This window comes from Dunckerocampus dactyliophorus, chromosome 3 (genome assembly GCF_027744805.1).
Source record: "Dunckerocampus dactyliophorus isolate RoL2022-P2 chromosome 3, RoL_Ddac_1.1, whole genome shotgun sequence".
Classification (NCBI taxonomy): Eukaryota; Metazoa; Chordata; class Actinopteri; order Syngnathiformes; family Syngnathidae; genus Dunckerocampus; species Dunckerocampus dactyliophorus.
The window spans coordinates 1,444,665-1,460,134 of NC_072821.1; the positions used below are offsets into that span (position 1 = coordinate 1,444,665).

At 47.8% G+C, this 15,470-nt stretch overlaps 1 protein-coding gene across 2 annotated transcripts in view; it reads left to right on the forward strand.

Annotated features, from left to right (window-relative positions):
* The window catches only part of vps13c (vacuolar protein sorting 13 homolog C), a 39,166-nt gene extending 24,103 nt beyond the window's left edge, over positions 1 to 15,063 (forward strand). The window contains exons 48-88 of one of the 2 annotated variants that reach the window (XM_054770137.1): positions 24 to 171; positions 398 to 418; positions 993 to 1,131; positions 1,229 to 1,344; positions 1,624 to 1,790; positions 1,872 to 2,125; positions 2,439 to 2,665; positions 3,004 to 3,096; positions 3,173 to 3,406; positions 3,484 to 3,615; positions 3,785 to 3,874; positions 4,072 to 4,227; positions 4,657 to 4,921; positions 5,012 to 5,172; positions 5,253 to 5,374; positions 5,445 to 5,742; positions 6,042 to 6,431; positions 6,573 to 6,677; positions 6,986 to 7,141; positions 7,213 to 7,338; positions 7,420 to 7,553; positions 7,678 to 7,804; positions 7,909 to 8,144; positions 8,212 to 8,356; positions 8,440 to 8,580; positions 8,653 to 8,734; positions 8,811 to 8,880; positions 8,961 to 9,072; positions 9,143 to 9,256; positions 9,383 to 9,513; positions 9,587 to 9,668; positions 9,749 to 9,862; positions 9,939 to 10,014; positions 10,092 to 10,255; positions 10,331 to 10,376; positions 10,454 to 10,577; positions 12,624 to 12,738; positions 13,394 to 13,485; positions 13,574 to 13,697; positions 14,758 to 14,841; positions 14,918 to 15,063. In XM_054770137.1, coding sequence (XP_054626112.1) covers positions 24 to 171; positions 398 to 418; positions 993 to 1,131; positions 1,229 to 1,344; positions 1,624 to 1,790; positions 1,872 to 2,125; positions 2,439 to 2,665; positions 3,004 to 3,096; positions 3,173 to 3,406; positions 3,484 to 3,615; positions 3,785 to 3,874; positions 4,072 to 4,227; positions 4,657 to 4,921; positions 5,012 to 5,172; positions 5,253 to 5,374; positions 5,445 to 5,742; positions 6,042 to 6,431; positions 6,573 to 6,677; positions 6,986 to 7,141; positions 7,213 to 7,338; positions 7,420 to 7,553; positions 7,678 to 7,804; positions 7,909 to 8,144; positions 8,212 to 8,356; positions 8,440 to 8,580; positions 8,653 to 8,734; positions 8,811 to 8,880; positions 8,961 to 9,072; positions 9,143 to 9,256; positions 9,383 to 9,513; positions 9,587 to 9,668; positions 9,749 to 9,862; positions 9,939 to 10,014; positions 10,092 to 10,255; positions 10,331 to 10,376; positions 10,454 to 10,577; positions 12,624 to 12,738; positions 13,394 to 13,485; positions 13,574 to 13,697; positions 14,758 to 14,841; positions 14,918 to 15,019 — 5,815 coding nt within the window. In that variant the 3' untranslated portion in view covers positions 15,020 to 15,063. The remainder of the gene's footprint in view (positions 1 to 23; positions 172 to 397; positions 419 to 992; positions 1,132 to 1,228; positions 1,345 to 1,623; positions 1,791 to 1,871; positions 2,126 to 2,438; positions 2,666 to 3,003; positions 3,097 to 3,172; positions 3,407 to 3,483; positions 3,616 to 3,784; positions 3,875 to 4,071; positions 4,228 to 4,656; positions 4,922 to 5,011; positions 5,173 to 5,252; positions 5,375 to 5,444; positions 5,743 to 6,041; positions 6,432 to 6,572; positions 6,678 to 6,985; positions 7,142 to 7,212; positions 7,339 to 7,419; positions 7,554 to 7,677; positions 7,805 to 7,908; positions 8,145 to 8,211; positions 8,357 to 8,439; positions 8,581 to 8,652; positions 8,735 to 8,810; positions 8,881 to 8,960; positions 9,073 to 9,142; positions 9,257 to 9,382; positions 9,514 to 9,586; positions 9,669 to 9,748; positions 9,863 to 9,938; positions 10,015 to 10,091; positions 10,256 to 10,330; positions 10,377 to 10,453; positions 10,578 to 12,623; positions 12,739 to 13,393; positions 13,486 to 13,573; positions 13,698 to 14,757; positions 14,842 to 14,917) is intronic. The other variant, XM_054770138.1, reaches the window with a different exon arrangement.
* Positions 15,064 to 15,470: the final 407 nt, after the last annotated feature.

Genomic DNA, 15,470 nt, shown 5'->3' on the forward strand with positions numbered 1-15,470 from the left:
ACTGTTGGTCTGTTGTCCATCAGGACCTGTTTGGACCAGACTTTGGGTCAACCTTCCAGTGAGCTGCTGGAACCCATCAACCTGCACTTGAGGGTCAACAGGAACTTGGCGGCATCCTGGTACAAGAATATGGCTGCTGTGGAGGTGGACGGCGACCTTAAACCAATGAAGGTAGGAAGAGCAGGATGTTCAGCACGAGATGGAGGTGTTTCAAATTTCAAGGGTTGGGGTGTCTGTATCAGAAATAAGATGATCAGTTTAAGGGGGGAATTTCAGAGGAAGGAGGATGTCTTTTAGGGAAGTGGACCAGTCAAACAGGACATTTGTGCAGTAAGACTATGAAACAATGTTCATTGGTGACTTGATGCTCAGTCTCATCTCTTGTTCCTGCATCCAGTCCATGTGTCCTCCTCCAAAGGTATTGTGTCCTCAGGCCTCCTGGAGAGTATGATCATTAATATTGCTAGTGTCCAAGAGTCCCACTTTCATGTGTGATCTTCTGTCAAAAGGTGTTTCTCTGTGTCACAGGAAAATCTTCCTCCTAGCATTTTCTTCTTACTTTCCGGTCTACTCTTTTTTTTTTTTTTTATGATCTTGGACTAGGACTAGGACTGGGGGTCTGCCATTCAGAAAAGCTGAAGGATGGGACCATTTTGATACATTTTGTACATTAAAGATGCTATCTGAAGAAAACGTGCGCACTAAGAAAACCAGTACAATATCTAATAATATACGTCATTCATTTAATTTTTTACAAAATGCAGAGGACAGGGTAAAGATGATCAGACGGGCAGAAAATGGCTCCCGGGCCCTGCTCTCAGGAGTCAGCCTCAGAACCGACACTGAGAAACATCCAGAAACTCTGTAGATGTTCCCATTGAAATGTAGTTTAGAGGGCCAGAACATTCCTCTTAGGCTAAGCTAGGACCCTAGATTCAGCTCATCGTATCTGAACACTCATGTTTCTGTGTGCTGTATCGCTTGGCCTGTAGGTGGCGCTGAGCCAGGAAGATCTGAAGGTGCTGCTGAGGATCCTCACAGAGAACCTTGCAGAGGCCGCCCACCTGGAACCAAGCGGCCCGAAACCAGAAACCAGTCTACCGCTGCGAGCACCTGCAGGTCTTCAGACAGGTCTGATCAGGATTCATTTTTAATTTCTCTAGTTTGTTGCAACTGACATGAAGAAATTTCTTCACTGACACGCCTCCTGATGTGTTGGGTGCTTCAGGTGGTGCTGAGAAGCCGCGCGTGGATGAAGTCATGGATGAAACACTGGAATCCGTGAAGTTTAACTTCAGCATTGAATCTCTTGGTCTGGTTCTGTACCGAGATGAACCCAAACAGGTTGGTGAAGACCCGTGGTTTTATTGTATCCTTGTATCCAGTGCCAAAAAAAGGTTACAGAGTTGAGTTTTGATTTTGAGTACTTCTGAAACAAGGATCCAGAAGCCTCATCTTACACAAAACACACATTTATTGTGAACTCTTCTTCTTAAAGAGCAATTCTGCTTTCATAAGTCAGTAATTGTGGCTATCAAGTTCGACACTGGTTCAGGTCGTCCAAGTGAGGTGATTTAGGTGATCCACCTGACTCAGTCTTAAGTTTGGGCGTGTGTCCTGCAGTCTTCTGGCCTGCAGCACCAAGAGAACCTCCGTCTGGGAGAGTTTGCCCTCCACCTCTGGAAGGCTTCAGGGAAGATTCGAAACAATGGTAGTATGGAGGTCAGCACGATCCTGACCAACTGCACTCTGGATGACCAGAGGATGGGCATGGACAGGGTAACCTCAAGGTAAGTACACCCGTTTGCAATTTTAGCACAGGTGATGGTTATGTTGTTCTGGCTCTGCCAAAACTGGACCTTTGCCTGCAGGATGGTCAGCCGGCGAGACTCGGACAGCTCGGAGGTCATGATCGATGTGACGTACCGGCAAGGTGGTGGGGAACGTGAGGTGGTGGCCGTACTGCAGAAACTATACGTGTGTGCCAGCGTGGAGTTCCTGATGGCTGTCGCAGATTTCTTTCTCCAGGCTCTGCCCCAGTTTCCGACTTCCGGTGTCAGCTCAGCGCCAAGCGATAGGTTGGCCTTGAGACAAGTGGCAGAACCTCGAACTGAAGCGAAGAGTGGTGAGAAACTACCCTACCCACAGAAAGGGAAGACTTCACCTGATCTAAAATAAGAGCATACAGTAGATGTAGCTGGGGTTTCTTTCAGGAATCCAATTTATTCAGGCGAACGAGACAGAAAGGAAAGAGGCAAAGGGACTGAACCATGAGGCACACCACAACATATTAAATAAAATCTTAGCTCATTGCTGCCTCATTCCTCAGCTGGTAATCAGTCCAGGATAATAATCAATAATCTCAATGCTTAACTGAGGTCAGGGAATCCAAGATGGCTTCCATGTTCTAAAGATGCCTCTTTGTTTTGACTTGGCAGCGTCCATGACGAGGACACATGTTCGTGCAGTGGTGGTGGACCCGGAGGTGGTGTTTGTTGCCAGCCTCATGAAGGCCGACGCCCCCTCCATGGTGGTGTCCTTCCAGTGTGACTTCACCTTGCAGGCAGACGATGACGGTGCCCAGACCATGAGGGCTAGCTTGAGGGCGCTCAAGGTCCTGGCCTGTCCCTTCATCCGCAACAAACAGGACAAGGCTGTTACCACGGTAACTCTGTCCAGTGTTTCCCACTTCCATGTTGCCATCTATTTGGGAATGACAGAATGTCTGAATGTATTTATTTCTTCAAGTTATAATGTGTTTATGAGCGGGGGCGAACTGGTAGCACCAAATCTATTTGTGCCAAATGTATTTGTGGCAGCCCGCCACAACTAAATGTATGTGTTTTCACACTGCTTTTCCAATGTGGGAATGTGTGGGGATGTTCTACTAAGAACTGAACCACAATCACCAGTTTGGAAAAGTGACAATCTGTTTAGCAATAGTGTATTTGAATGTGAAAAGGGAGGAGTCTCCTGACTGACTTGCTGACTCTGGTCCAATAGGTGTTGAGACCCTGCTCTGTTGTCCTGGAAACTAAAAGAAATCCCAGCCAGCCACTTAGCGGCTCAGTGATGGTGGAGGAGGTCATTGTCAAGGTAAAAGAAAAAAACCTTTAAGATGTTTTAGTGTGTGAAGCTGTGACTCATGCTGTCATCATCTTCATGTCCGCAGATCTCACCGTTCATCCTCAACACAGTCGGCACCATAACAGCAGCAATGGCAGCAAGGAAGAGCGGCGAGCAGAGCCAAGACTTGGAGCCGGACGTCAGCACCCTCTGGTCCGTCAGGAACATCTACGCATGTAACTACTGGTTCCTGGGGGTGGACCAGGCCACTGAGGTCACAGAGAGCTTCAGAGACCAGGATGGACTGAACGTGGGCGAGCACTTTGCCGCAGAGGTCAAAGTACGACATTCCAGCTTCTGGAAAACAAGTTTTTATCCCACAGATCAATCTTTAGTGTTCTTGTTCTTGTCTCTCAGGTCATCCAGATCACACTGGAATCTGGTCTGGGTCATCGTACTGTCCCTCTGCTGCTGGCAGAGTCCTCCTTTAACGGCACGGCACAAAACTGGTCATCTCTGCTGCAGCTGAAAGCCAACATGACACTGGAGGTGGGAGATGCTCATCCAACTGTGCATACTTACGTATTATGAGCTCCTCTTTCCGATGGCTGAAGAATAGAAGATTTCCACCAGTTGTCAAATTATTACAATGTTCAAAGTACGAGAAGTAACCAGCTGTAAGCTTTGTTGAGTTCAATGAGGACATGTTTGTGTGCAGGTGAATTACTTTAACGAGGTCCACGCTGTGTGGGAGCCCCTGATTGAACGAGTCGACAGCGGCACACGTAGATGGAACCTGGACCTCGAGGTGCCTCTTTTAGCTTTTAGCGGCTGATGCTAATTTCTATCTGTTTGTGTTTGTGCTAGCAGATGAAGAAAATGTCAACCTATCCATCCACAGAATGTCAGTCAGAGTGAACGTATTTCCAGTCTTTTCAAAGCGGAGCCAGTGATGAAGCGCGACTTCTGCTGAGTTTGATTAGTCTCACATCTTTGGTTCTGCAGATAAAGAGCAATCCGGTCCAGGACAAGAGTCCGGTACATGGAGACGACTTTGTCATCCTCCCCGAACCTCTTACAGCCATCAATATCTGCTCCACCGACACCATGAACATCACCATGACCCAGTGCAGTGTCAACGTCTTCCACAACCTGGCTAAGGTACAGCATCTAAAACACTACATCATCCCTGCAGCAAAACATCTAGTAACTACAACCATGCTTAATAACTGCATCACCCCTAAATGTTACCTAGCTATGGTAAAACACGTAATAACTTCAACTTTACTCAGGTGAGACATGATGTAATAACTACTGTATAGCCAGTGCACATGACCTTAATAATCCACTTAAGATGTTGACAGCCCTTCTATGTGGACCGCCTCATCAAGTCAGAAAACTATAATTGTAAAACTATAAAACCGTGTTTTGTGTTAACATTTTTAGATTTCTGGAACATATTCATTGGATTTACATTATTTCTTCTAGCAAAAAATAACACTGTTCATTTTAGTTCGATGGACCTTCTGGAACAGATTAATGACGTCAACCAAGTTTCCACTGTAATTGCAATTTCCGTGCTGTGTTCAGGCCTTCTCTGAGGGAACCACCTCCACCTTTGACTCCTCTATGAAGGAGAAGGCGCCATTCACCGTTCGCAATGCCCTGGGCATCCCACTCATCGTGCAGCACAGCACCAACTTGAGGCCGGTGGGCGTCCCGCAGCAAGGAAAACTGCTGGAGCTGCCGGTGGACCAGAGCATAGACCTGGAACATTCAGTGTATGAACCGTCCTCTCGGGGCAAACTGTCAGCTCTGCAACGTCAGGAGAGCTCCTTGTTCCACTTTACCATCGGTCAGAACATTTGTTTCACTGATCTGTTCATGGGGCTGAAGGTGTGTGAGAATGAGGAGTAAAGATGGCGACGTGTCTCTGATTCCGCAGTGCCAACGGGATACAGCGAGATAGCCAACATTCCCGTGGACAAGCCAGGCCGCTGCCTGTACAACATCCGAGGTCCGATGCTGCAGGAAGCCGTGTCCGTGCTGATGCAGATTGATGCTGCTGAGGGCAACAAAGTCATCACCATCCGCTCACCTCTGCAGGTTTGACCCACAAACGTCTGCGCGATGAATGTCTACGGTTCCGGCTTCCATTCAGCATCCTCATCCACATTTCCTTTCAGATCAAGAATCACTTCTCCGTGCCCTTCAGCATCCTCAAGTACTGTCCGACATCCCGGAGCTTGCAAAGTCTGGGACACGCCCATCCAGAGAAAGAATTCCATATCCCATTAGACACTTACAGGTAATAACCTAAAGCCACCAGCAGATGGCGTCACATAGCATGAGTCCACTGTGTTCCCCTGTCCCTGCAGGTGCCAGCTGTATGTGCGTCCAGCGGGTCATCTGGACCGCCAGTACGGGCCATCCTCTACATGCGTGGCATGGAAGGAAGAGGTGCACCGTAGCTCAGAGGTGCGTGCACTGCTGCAGTGTCCGGCAGCCGACAGCGGCATGCTGCCACTCATGGTCAGCACCCTGGCAACACCTGACGTCCTGCGCCACATCGCCAATCACGGGGAGGAGGACTGGGACCCCGCCTACGTCATCCACCTCCACCCGGTGGCTACTCTGCGAAACCTGCTGCCATACACGGTCCGCTACATGATGGAGGTACCAGGACGCACGCTCACTGATCATTGCAAAGCATCAAGGTTTCGCCATTTTCGAGCTATTTTGAAAATGTTGAGTCTGTGTAGCGCTGTCCCCCAAAAAATATTTGTTTAATTCGCTGGGATTTCCTGAAATCTTAAGCACATAGAAAAAAATTGTCCCACAGAATTGCGATGTCAATTCTAAGAGAGGAAATTATGATTCACTTTTTTTGCAGAATGGTGCAGCCCTACTTCAGTCTAACAGTGTCATGGTGTTCACAATGAAAAAGCTTTATAAACAAAATGTTTCCTCACCAGAATTCTGCAGATTCCTACGAACTCCTGGAAGGCAGTACATCGGACCTACTCAACGCTCGTGTGGCGGGAGAGATCATGTCACTGGTTCTGATGAGGTACCAGGGCCACGACTGGCACGGACACATCCGCGTGGAACAAAGCATGCCGGAATTTTTTGCTGTGTGCCTCACATGTGACAAAGACACCAACATGGCGGTGGATGTGAGTGTGCACGTGTCGCGCACACCAAGCCGCCTGTTGCTGTCCCTCTTCAGTCCATTCTGGATCATCAACAAGACGTCTCGGGTTCTGCAGTACCGAGCGGATGAGATCTCGGTCAAGCACCCGGCTGACTTCCGAGACATCATCCTGTTCTCATTTAGGAGGAAGAACCTTCTCAGCAAGAACAAGGTGAGATGCTCCATGACTGCTCGGGACCTTCTGATTCTGAATCACAACCATTTATTTGTGTCCTTCTGCTCCTAATTTGGCAGTGATCATCATAAAATTAAATTTTAGTGACCTTCTGTGTTGTTTGTGTTGACTTTTCAGCTGCAGTTGTGCGTCTCCACCAGCTCGTGGTCCGATGGATTCTCTCTGGACACGGTGGGAAGTTATGGCTGTGTCCGCTGTCCTGCCAACAACATGGACTTCCTGGTAATAGCTTGCCTCTTCCTCTCGGCTCATTCACAGTTAAGCTATGTGGACAAAATATTGGGACGCCTACGAAAATGAGCTACCACTTTTCTGGAACACTTTCCATAAAATCTGTGACATCAAGGTCACTGATATGGACCTGTTCTAGTTGTTTCCCAGCAGGGGATAGACAGGGCCCTTACCCTTAAGTGTTGCATAATTGTCCAACCTCACACTGGTTCATTATTGCACAAGAGCTGCGTCCCAGTACTTCTGTCCGTGCAGTTTAGATTGACTTAGTGTCTGATGTCACCTAACATTTAACACAGGTGGGCGTTAGCATCCAGATGAGTAGTTTCAACCTGACCAAGATTGTTACCATGAGTCCCTTCTACACCCTGGTCAACAAGTCATCCTATGAGCTGGAGGTGGGAGAGGTCACCAGCCCCACGACCGCCAGGTGGCACTATATCTCGTCCACTGAGGTGAGACTTTCTTGCCTGTGTGTCATCGGGCATGTCTCGCTTGCTGAGAGTTTGCGGCCTCGCTGTTGCAGTGCCTCCCTCTTTGGCCCGATAAGAGCACAGGGAAGCTGTGTGTGCGTGTGGTTGGATCCGAGTCCGCCTCCAAGTTCTTCTTCTTTAATCGGCAAGACAACGGCACGCTGTTGAGTCTTGACATGGTGGGCATCTCCTTTTGGACAGTTCACACGGCAGCTTTTTGTGAGCTTGATGCTTAAAACGTTTTGTGGCTGCATGTGCAGTGTGGCGGGATCATCATGGATGTCAACATCTCCGACCATTCCACGGTCATCAGCTTCAGTGATTACTACGAAGGAGCGGCGCCCGCCCTGCTGGTCAACCACACGCCATGGGTCAACCTCAGCTACAGACAGAGGTCAGAGGCCAATCTAGGTCCCACTCACACTGCCTTGTGTCCTCTTACTGTATGTCTCTTGGACTACACGGCTGCTTTGGAGGGAGAGAGACACTCAGACGTCTGTCTTCTGCTTTTCTCTCAGTGGTTCTAGTGTGGTCCATCAGCTGAAACCCGGTGAGGCTCGTCGTTTTGTGTGGGATGATCCTGCAGGGCTTCGAACCCTCAGCTGGAGCTGCATGGAACATTCTGGAGACACCGACCTTCTCAAGGTCTGATACCCTCAAGAGAGCACTTGACTTCTTCTTTACCAGGAACCCAGGACGACATCAACAACAAAGTGATCGCTTGACACCTTCATGTTTTGTTGTCTCAGGACGAGGTGGGTCAGTTCTCCTACGACAGCCTGTCACAGATCCACTGGGTGTCCTTCTTGGATGGACGCCAGCGGGTGCTGCTCTTCACCGAAGATGTCGCCGTGGTGACCAAAGCTCGACAAGCAGAAGAACTGGAGCAATTCCAACAGGAAGTCAAAGTGTCGCTCCAAAATCTTGGTCTGTCCCTGGTCAACAACGCCAGCCGACAGGAGGTCGCCTACATCGGCATTCCCAGGTGTGTGTGTGTGTGTGTAAGAGAGAGAGTGTGTGTTACAGTTCGTGTGTGTGTGTGTGTGTTACAGTTCAGGTGTGGTGTGGGAGATGAAGAGGAAGAATCGTTGGAAGGCTTTCAGTCAGAAGAACATCAACTTATTGGAGAAAGCCTACCAGAATCAACTGAGTGGGAAGTCGGAAGGTGGCTGGGTCAAAGTAGATGCTAACCTGGAGGTCAGAGGTCAACACTCTGACAGACTTTCCTTGTGTTGTTGGTGTCCACTGAGCTTAAAGCGAGTGATGTCATCGGTTGCTAGGTGAACCTCAGTGGAGCCATCATGATGATGCGACAGCCCTTTTCCTGCCCGGTGAGGAGAAACTTCCTGGCTGGGATTCAGGTTGAGTTCAAACGGTCTCAGCACCAACGTAGCCTCAGGGCCCAACTACATTGGCTGCAGGTAAACACACACACACACACATCTGAGCACATACACACATTTGTGTATGGTTGACTTACCATGTGTGTTCAGGTGGACAACCAGCTTCCCGGTGCCATCTTCCCCATTGTCTTCCACCCGGTTCCTCCCCCAAAGTCCATTGCTTTGGATTCAGGTGGTCCACCCATACCAAACACTTTTTGTTGTGGTCTCACTGTCCTGTTGTTTAACTCCAAGCTTCGCCTCCACAGAGCCGAAGCCTTTCATCGACGTGTCCGTCATCACACGCTTCAACCAGCACAGCAGTGTCATGCAGTTCAAGTGAGTGCGTAACCATGAGCACTCGTCATAGTGACCTCCCTCTCCGAAGTGACGAGCGCTACACACGTGTTGTCGCGTAGGTACTTCATGGCTCTGGTCCAGGAGATGGCGGTGAAGATTGACCAGGGGTTCCTGTCAGCCGTCTTGGCTCTGTTCACGCCTGCTGCTGACCCTCAGGCGGAAGGACAGAAGGTAGAGCCTGATGGACAGACGTCGAATGTCATGTGACTTGCACGTGCGTCATGTCACTGGTGTGTTTCAGACTCGGCTGATCAAAAAAGATGTGGAGCTGCTGCAGGCTGAACTGATGGAAAGTTCTCTGAGCGACACGTCCGGACTGAACTTCTTTGAACACTTCCATATCTCCCCCATCAAGGTCCACACACACTAACGTGTTATGTGTGTTTATTACACATTACACACAACACATAAGATGAAAGTCCTTGTTAAGAGTTAAGTCAACTTTCTCCTTCAAGTGTGTGTGTTTGTGGGTAACCTTCAGCTCCACCTCAGTTTGTCTCTGGGGTCAAGTGGTGATGACTCAGCTCAGGACGCGGCCGCTGTTCAATCCCTAAACCTGCTCTTGAAAAGCATTGGAGCCACGCTGACGGATGTGGACGACCTCATCTTCAAGTGAGACACTTCTTCCTGCTTCCTCACATGGTGCGCTGACGTGTGATTGGCTGTTGTGCTCTGCTCCTGACAGGCTGGCCTTCTTCGAGGTCAAGTACCAGTTTTACCGCAGAGAGAAGTTGATGTGGGCTGCAGTGCGGCACTACAGTGAGCAGGTCCTGGTTCTGTTTCTCTTTACTTCCTGTCACATGCTGTCTGCTCTTGTCTGATTGATGTGTCATGTTCGTGCATACAGTTCCTCAAGCAGATGTATGTTCTGGTTCTGGGTCTTGATGTCCTGGGAAACCCATTTGGACTGATCCGAGGTCTGTCTGAGGGTGTGGAAGCCTTCTTTTATGAGCCTTTTCAGGTAATACACACACACACACACACACACACACACACGTAGCAGAGTGAGTCAGCCTGTCTTCACTGTGTTTGGCCAGGGGGCGGTCCAAGGTCCTGAAGAGTTTGCCGAAGGTTTTGTGATTGGTGTCCGCAGCCTGCTGGGTCACACCGTTGGTGAGACAAAGAGAAATGGACTCTTCTTGATGATTTGAGGTTGCGTAAAGCTTGGGTGCTCCCATGGTGTCCTGCAGGTGGCGCTGCAGGTGTGGTGTCCAGGATCACAGGCTCAGTGGGCAAAGGTCTGGCAGCCATCACCATGGACAAAGAGTACCAGCAGAAGCGACGCGAGGAGATGAATCGCCCCCCAAAAGACTTTGGCGAGAGTCTGGCTAAAGGCGGGAAAGGCCTGCTGAAGGTATGAATAAAGCAGTGCTTGCACTACTCTTGTACATTCACTTACAGCACGTGGTGTGCGTGTGTGTGTGTGCAGGGCGTTGTGAGTGGAGTCACGGGCATCGTCACCAAACCTGTGGAGGGTATGTGCTAACTCCGGCTGATTGACGTTAGTGCTGATGTTTGCCCCAACTGAACCCTGGTAGGGTTATGTGTGCAGGGGCCAAAAAGGAAGGCACAGCTGGTTTCTTCAAAGGCATCGGGAAGGGTTTGGTGGGCGTGGTGGCCCGTCCCACAGGCAGCATCGTGGACATGGCCAGCAGCACCTTCCAGGGCATCCAGAGGTATAGTCCACATCACGTCACAGCTCAGTGACAAATTTTCCTCATCTTCTGACTAATTGTCATATTTTCTCCTTTTTTTTTTTTTGTTCTTGTGTGTTATTGAGCTCCAGTGTCACTTTTATTTTTTGCTGTGTGAGTATTGAACATGTTAAGATCCTGCTTAACATGTTAACTCCTGTGTATGTGGTCATCACATTGTGAAATCAACTGCAAGTCACTTTTGACTTACATTCAACTGTCTGCTTTTTTTGCTGAGAACTTCCTTTGTATTCACATAAATAACAGTGACACTCTTTATGCTGTTGAATGTAGAGTTATTTGAAAAGTATTTGCGATGTTTTTATTTTTTACTCACTATCTGTGCTTGCATTTGTCTTCTGTTGATGGGAAAGCACAAGTCTGTTTTTAAATGTGCTCTATAAATGAGGTTGGATTGGACAATGACATTTCAAGTACAGTGGAACCCTCCCCTCCATTGCTTCAGCAGAGGAACAATGGTGCTTTCATTAGCGGCCGCCATCTGATCTGCTCTTTACTCAACTAACAAAATGCACCCATTTAAAATTTTTGCACAAATTGATGTAGACAAGCTTCAGTAGGTTTAAAAATAACATATTAGCGGCAATTCTCCTTATGTCTCTGGCCAAAGTCAGGCCCAAGTGTGCAAGCAATGGCTGTCTTTGGTTAAGCCGACGACCGTAGGGTTCCACTGTATTTCACTTGATTCTTATTCAGTATTGTTCATTCTGGACGTTAGCTGCAGCAGATTGGTGGTAAGTTTCTCCTGAAAAAAACAAATGTTGTGACAGATTTAAGCTCATCACATGACATCACACCAGCCCTAACCCTCCATAAGCCCCACCCCCTGCACACTGAGATGGTTGACCAAACCTGGAGAGATGTGCATGTTGAGGCCCAAAGGAGAGCACAAATATTACATAGGACTACAAATATGGAAGAAGATTGCAGATGTGACACAGGACTAGAAACATGTCAGAGAACTAGAAACATAACTGAAGGCTTCCAAACATGGCATAGCACTGCAAACATAGTATAGGACTACAAATATGTCAGAAGATTGCAGATGTAACACAGGACTAGAAACATAGCAAAGGACAGCCAATATTGCAGAAGACTGCAGACGTGACACAAGATGAGAAACATGATAAAGGACTACAAATATGGCAGAAAATTGAGGTCGTGACACAGGGTGATAAACATGGAAGAGGACTACAAACACCACAGGGCTACAAACATGACACACTATAAACATGGTATAAGACTACAAATATGGCAGAAGAGTCCAAACATGACACATACAAATGGCAGAGGACTACAAACAACGCAGAACTACAAATATGACAGAAGATTGCAAACATGAGGACTAGAAATATGGCAGAGAACTAGAAACGTGATGCAGCACTGCAAACAGCACAGGATGACACATATGACAGAGAACTACAAACATGGCACAGCACTGCAAACAGCACAGGACTACATATAAAGCAGAGAACTACAAACATGGCACAGGACTGCAAACCTGGTGAAAGATTACAAACATGACACAAGACTACAAGCATCAGACACAGGACTACAAAAATGGCAGATAATTGGTACTTGTAGTCTTTGGTGTGCCTTTTGTGGGTAGTTGTTTCAGTGGCCTGCTGACTGGTGGATACTGTGCATGTGTGCGTGCATGTGTACTCTGCGTGGTGATTGGCTGACTGATGACATGGTCTGGCCGCCATGGCTTACATTCAGCGGGAGGAGTCTCCTTGACGAGTCGATTCAAATACACATTCTTTCATCTTTGGTTGATTCACGCCAACTCTCTCTTCCTGATTGGTCATGTGACTCACACGCCTGTCTTTGACGTGACTGTTCCACGCTGTCGTGTAGAGGTCACATCAGGTGAGACGCTGCAGCACCATGTACCCACAATGCACTGCTTCTTGTCAGCATGCCGACGCTTTCGTCACGAAGTTGTCATTATTAACCTGTATTACAGCTTAGTGTGTGTGTGTGTGCGCCTTGTGTGTATGGCAGAGTGGCCGAGTCCACAGAGGAAGTGACCAAACTTCGTCCAGTTCGCCTGATCAGAGAGGATGGAATCATTCGACCTTATGACGTCACAGAGTCACAAGGCTTTGACCTTTTTCAGGTGGGAACACTTTGTTTGTCCTCTATTTGTCCATCCCAACGTCCTCTGTCCTGGTGTTGATCTGTCCACGTGTGTAAAGAAAGGTTCTCCATGTGGATGTTTGGTTTTCCTGGTGGGAATTCCCATTATTCTACCACTTTCTGCATGGTGACCACCAGTCCTCACCTCTCCGTCTTCTTCTTCTTCTTCTTCTTCTTCTGTGTGTTTGTCTGACATGCAGCGTGATGACGACTAAAGCTGGTTTGACTGCATCATCTTCAAGTTCTTCTTTTTTAAGACAACACCCACCTTACTATAATTTCATGTGTATATACATACATACATACATACTGTGTGTGTATATATATATATATGCAGTATATGTGGCTGTAAATAGTTTGTTCCAGCTATATTTTTGTAGAAGTGTAGCATCAGCTGGAGCGACAGTGTGTAACGTTATCTCAGCATGGCCTGTGTGTGTGTGTGTGTGTGTGTGTGTTTAATAAAAGTACACAACCGAATCCCACTTTTTGACACAACTTCCACAAGGCATGTGACAGAGCACACATCGGGTGGGCGTGTCCACTCACCTGGCCACCTCATTGGACAAGAAAGTTAACTTGCAAGTGTTGCGTGCGTGCGTGCGTGCGTGCGTGCGTGCGTGTGTGTGTGACAGCGCTCTGAGATCAAGCAGCTGGAAGGAGAAGTTTTCCGAGATCATTGTCCATATCCTGGACACAGAAAGACCAACATCATTGTCACCAACAGGTATACACAATCAACTTGTGTACTCACAGCAACTACATTATTGTCATTGTCATTGTCATCATCATGTTGTCATTGTTGGTTGTTGTAGGAGGGTTGTGTGTGTCAAGGAGATCGACTTTGTGGGTCACTTCAACAAAGACTGGGAATGTTTGTTTGACAACTTCTACGCTCCTCCCACTGTCCTTGGAACGCAACTCAACATCTACTGCAAGGTTACTCGCTACACAACCACAACACTCAAAAACAACAATGACGCTCAACGTAGCACACTACACAACCACAACACTCATAATAACAACACGGTTGGTGCACCACACAGCTCAACTCAAGCTAGCGCACTACACAGCTACAACACTGAAAATAACGACACTCAAGCTAGCGCACTACACAGCTACAACACTGAAAATAACGACACTCAAGCTAGCGCACTACACAGCTACAACACTGAAAATAACAAGGTAGAACACTACATTACCTCAACAATAAAAACAGGGTAGCGCACTACACAACTGCAGCGCTGAAGATAACAACAAGGTTGCACACTACACAACACTCAAAATAACAACACGGTGGTGCACTACACAACTACACTCAACAATAACAAGGTAGAACACTACATAACAAACTACAGTGGACCCTGCTTCAGTCGGTCCCGTTTATGTTGACAACCCATCTATGTCAACCAACGCATCAGGACCCAGTCCACCCTTTTCTTCTTATTACTAAAAAGTACCGTAGCCGCTGAAATTGACATCAACATAACATTAGACTCCTGAAGGGGTCATTTCTATGAAAGTGTGTAAGTTTATGTTGACATTTGTTGTTGTATTGGTAACTTCAGCGTTACTGCTCGTGTGTTTTTGCAAAAACAGATTTGTGGACAACAAGGAAAGAAAGGGGGGACGGGCAACAAGGAAAAGAACTGACTTTTTTCTTCTTTTGTGGTAGACTTCCCTTCTTTCACCCCCCTTTCCACAAACTAACAAAATGCACCCACTTAAATTTTCCAATGTCAACAAACTCCCGTAGGTTGAAAAATCCTTTATTATGGCCCATTCTCCTTGTGTTTCTGGACAAAGTCCCAAGTAAATGTGGAAGCAATGCCCCGTTTCGCTTCTGGAGACGTGAGTCAGACAATCCGAGGGGTATCGACATAAACGGGGTCCACTACTAGTCATGACCTGAAGAACCTAAGCGGCTTCATACTTGAAGAAGAGCTGGAGTCCAGATGAGTATGAAAACATCACGGCAAACCACCACCTTGTCTTTCAGGAGCAACACAAGTTGAAACTTCCCAAAAAAGACGTTCACGATTCCGTGCGCATCGTTCAGCTGAGAGACGCAAATACAGCACAGGTACTTTTGTGTGTGTGTCCGCGCGCGTGCATTTATGTGGCCCCCTCCATCATGTTGTTGCCATTTTTACCCACAGAGGATGATGGCGGCCATAACTGATGCTCATGTGGCACATCAACAACGCCGCATGAGCAGACAGAAGTCACAACGCTTCCTGAAACCAACCAGCAAGCCCTGAGTCCTCTTCCTGTCTGCAGCCAGACTTCCTGTTTTCAAGTACACTTCCTGTCTGGAGGCACACTTCCCGTTTGCAAGAATACTTCCTGTCTGGAGATGCACTTCCCCTTTGCAAGTACACTTCCTGTTTGTAGGCAGACTTCCTCTTTGCTAACACGCTTCCTGTTTGCAAGTATGCTTCCAGTCTGGAGGCGTGCCTCTTGTTTGCAAGTACACTTCCTGTCTGTAGACACGCTTCCTGTTTGCAAGTATGCTTCCAGTCTGGAGGCGTGCCTCTTGTTTGCAAGTACACTTCCTGTCTGTAGACACGCTTTCTGTTTGCAAGTATGCTTCCAGTCTGGAGGCGTGCCTCTTGTTTGCAAGTACACTTCCTGTCTGTAGACACGCTTCCTGTTTGCAAGTATGCTTCCAGTCTGGAGGCGTGCCTCTTGTTTGCAAGTACACTTCCTGTC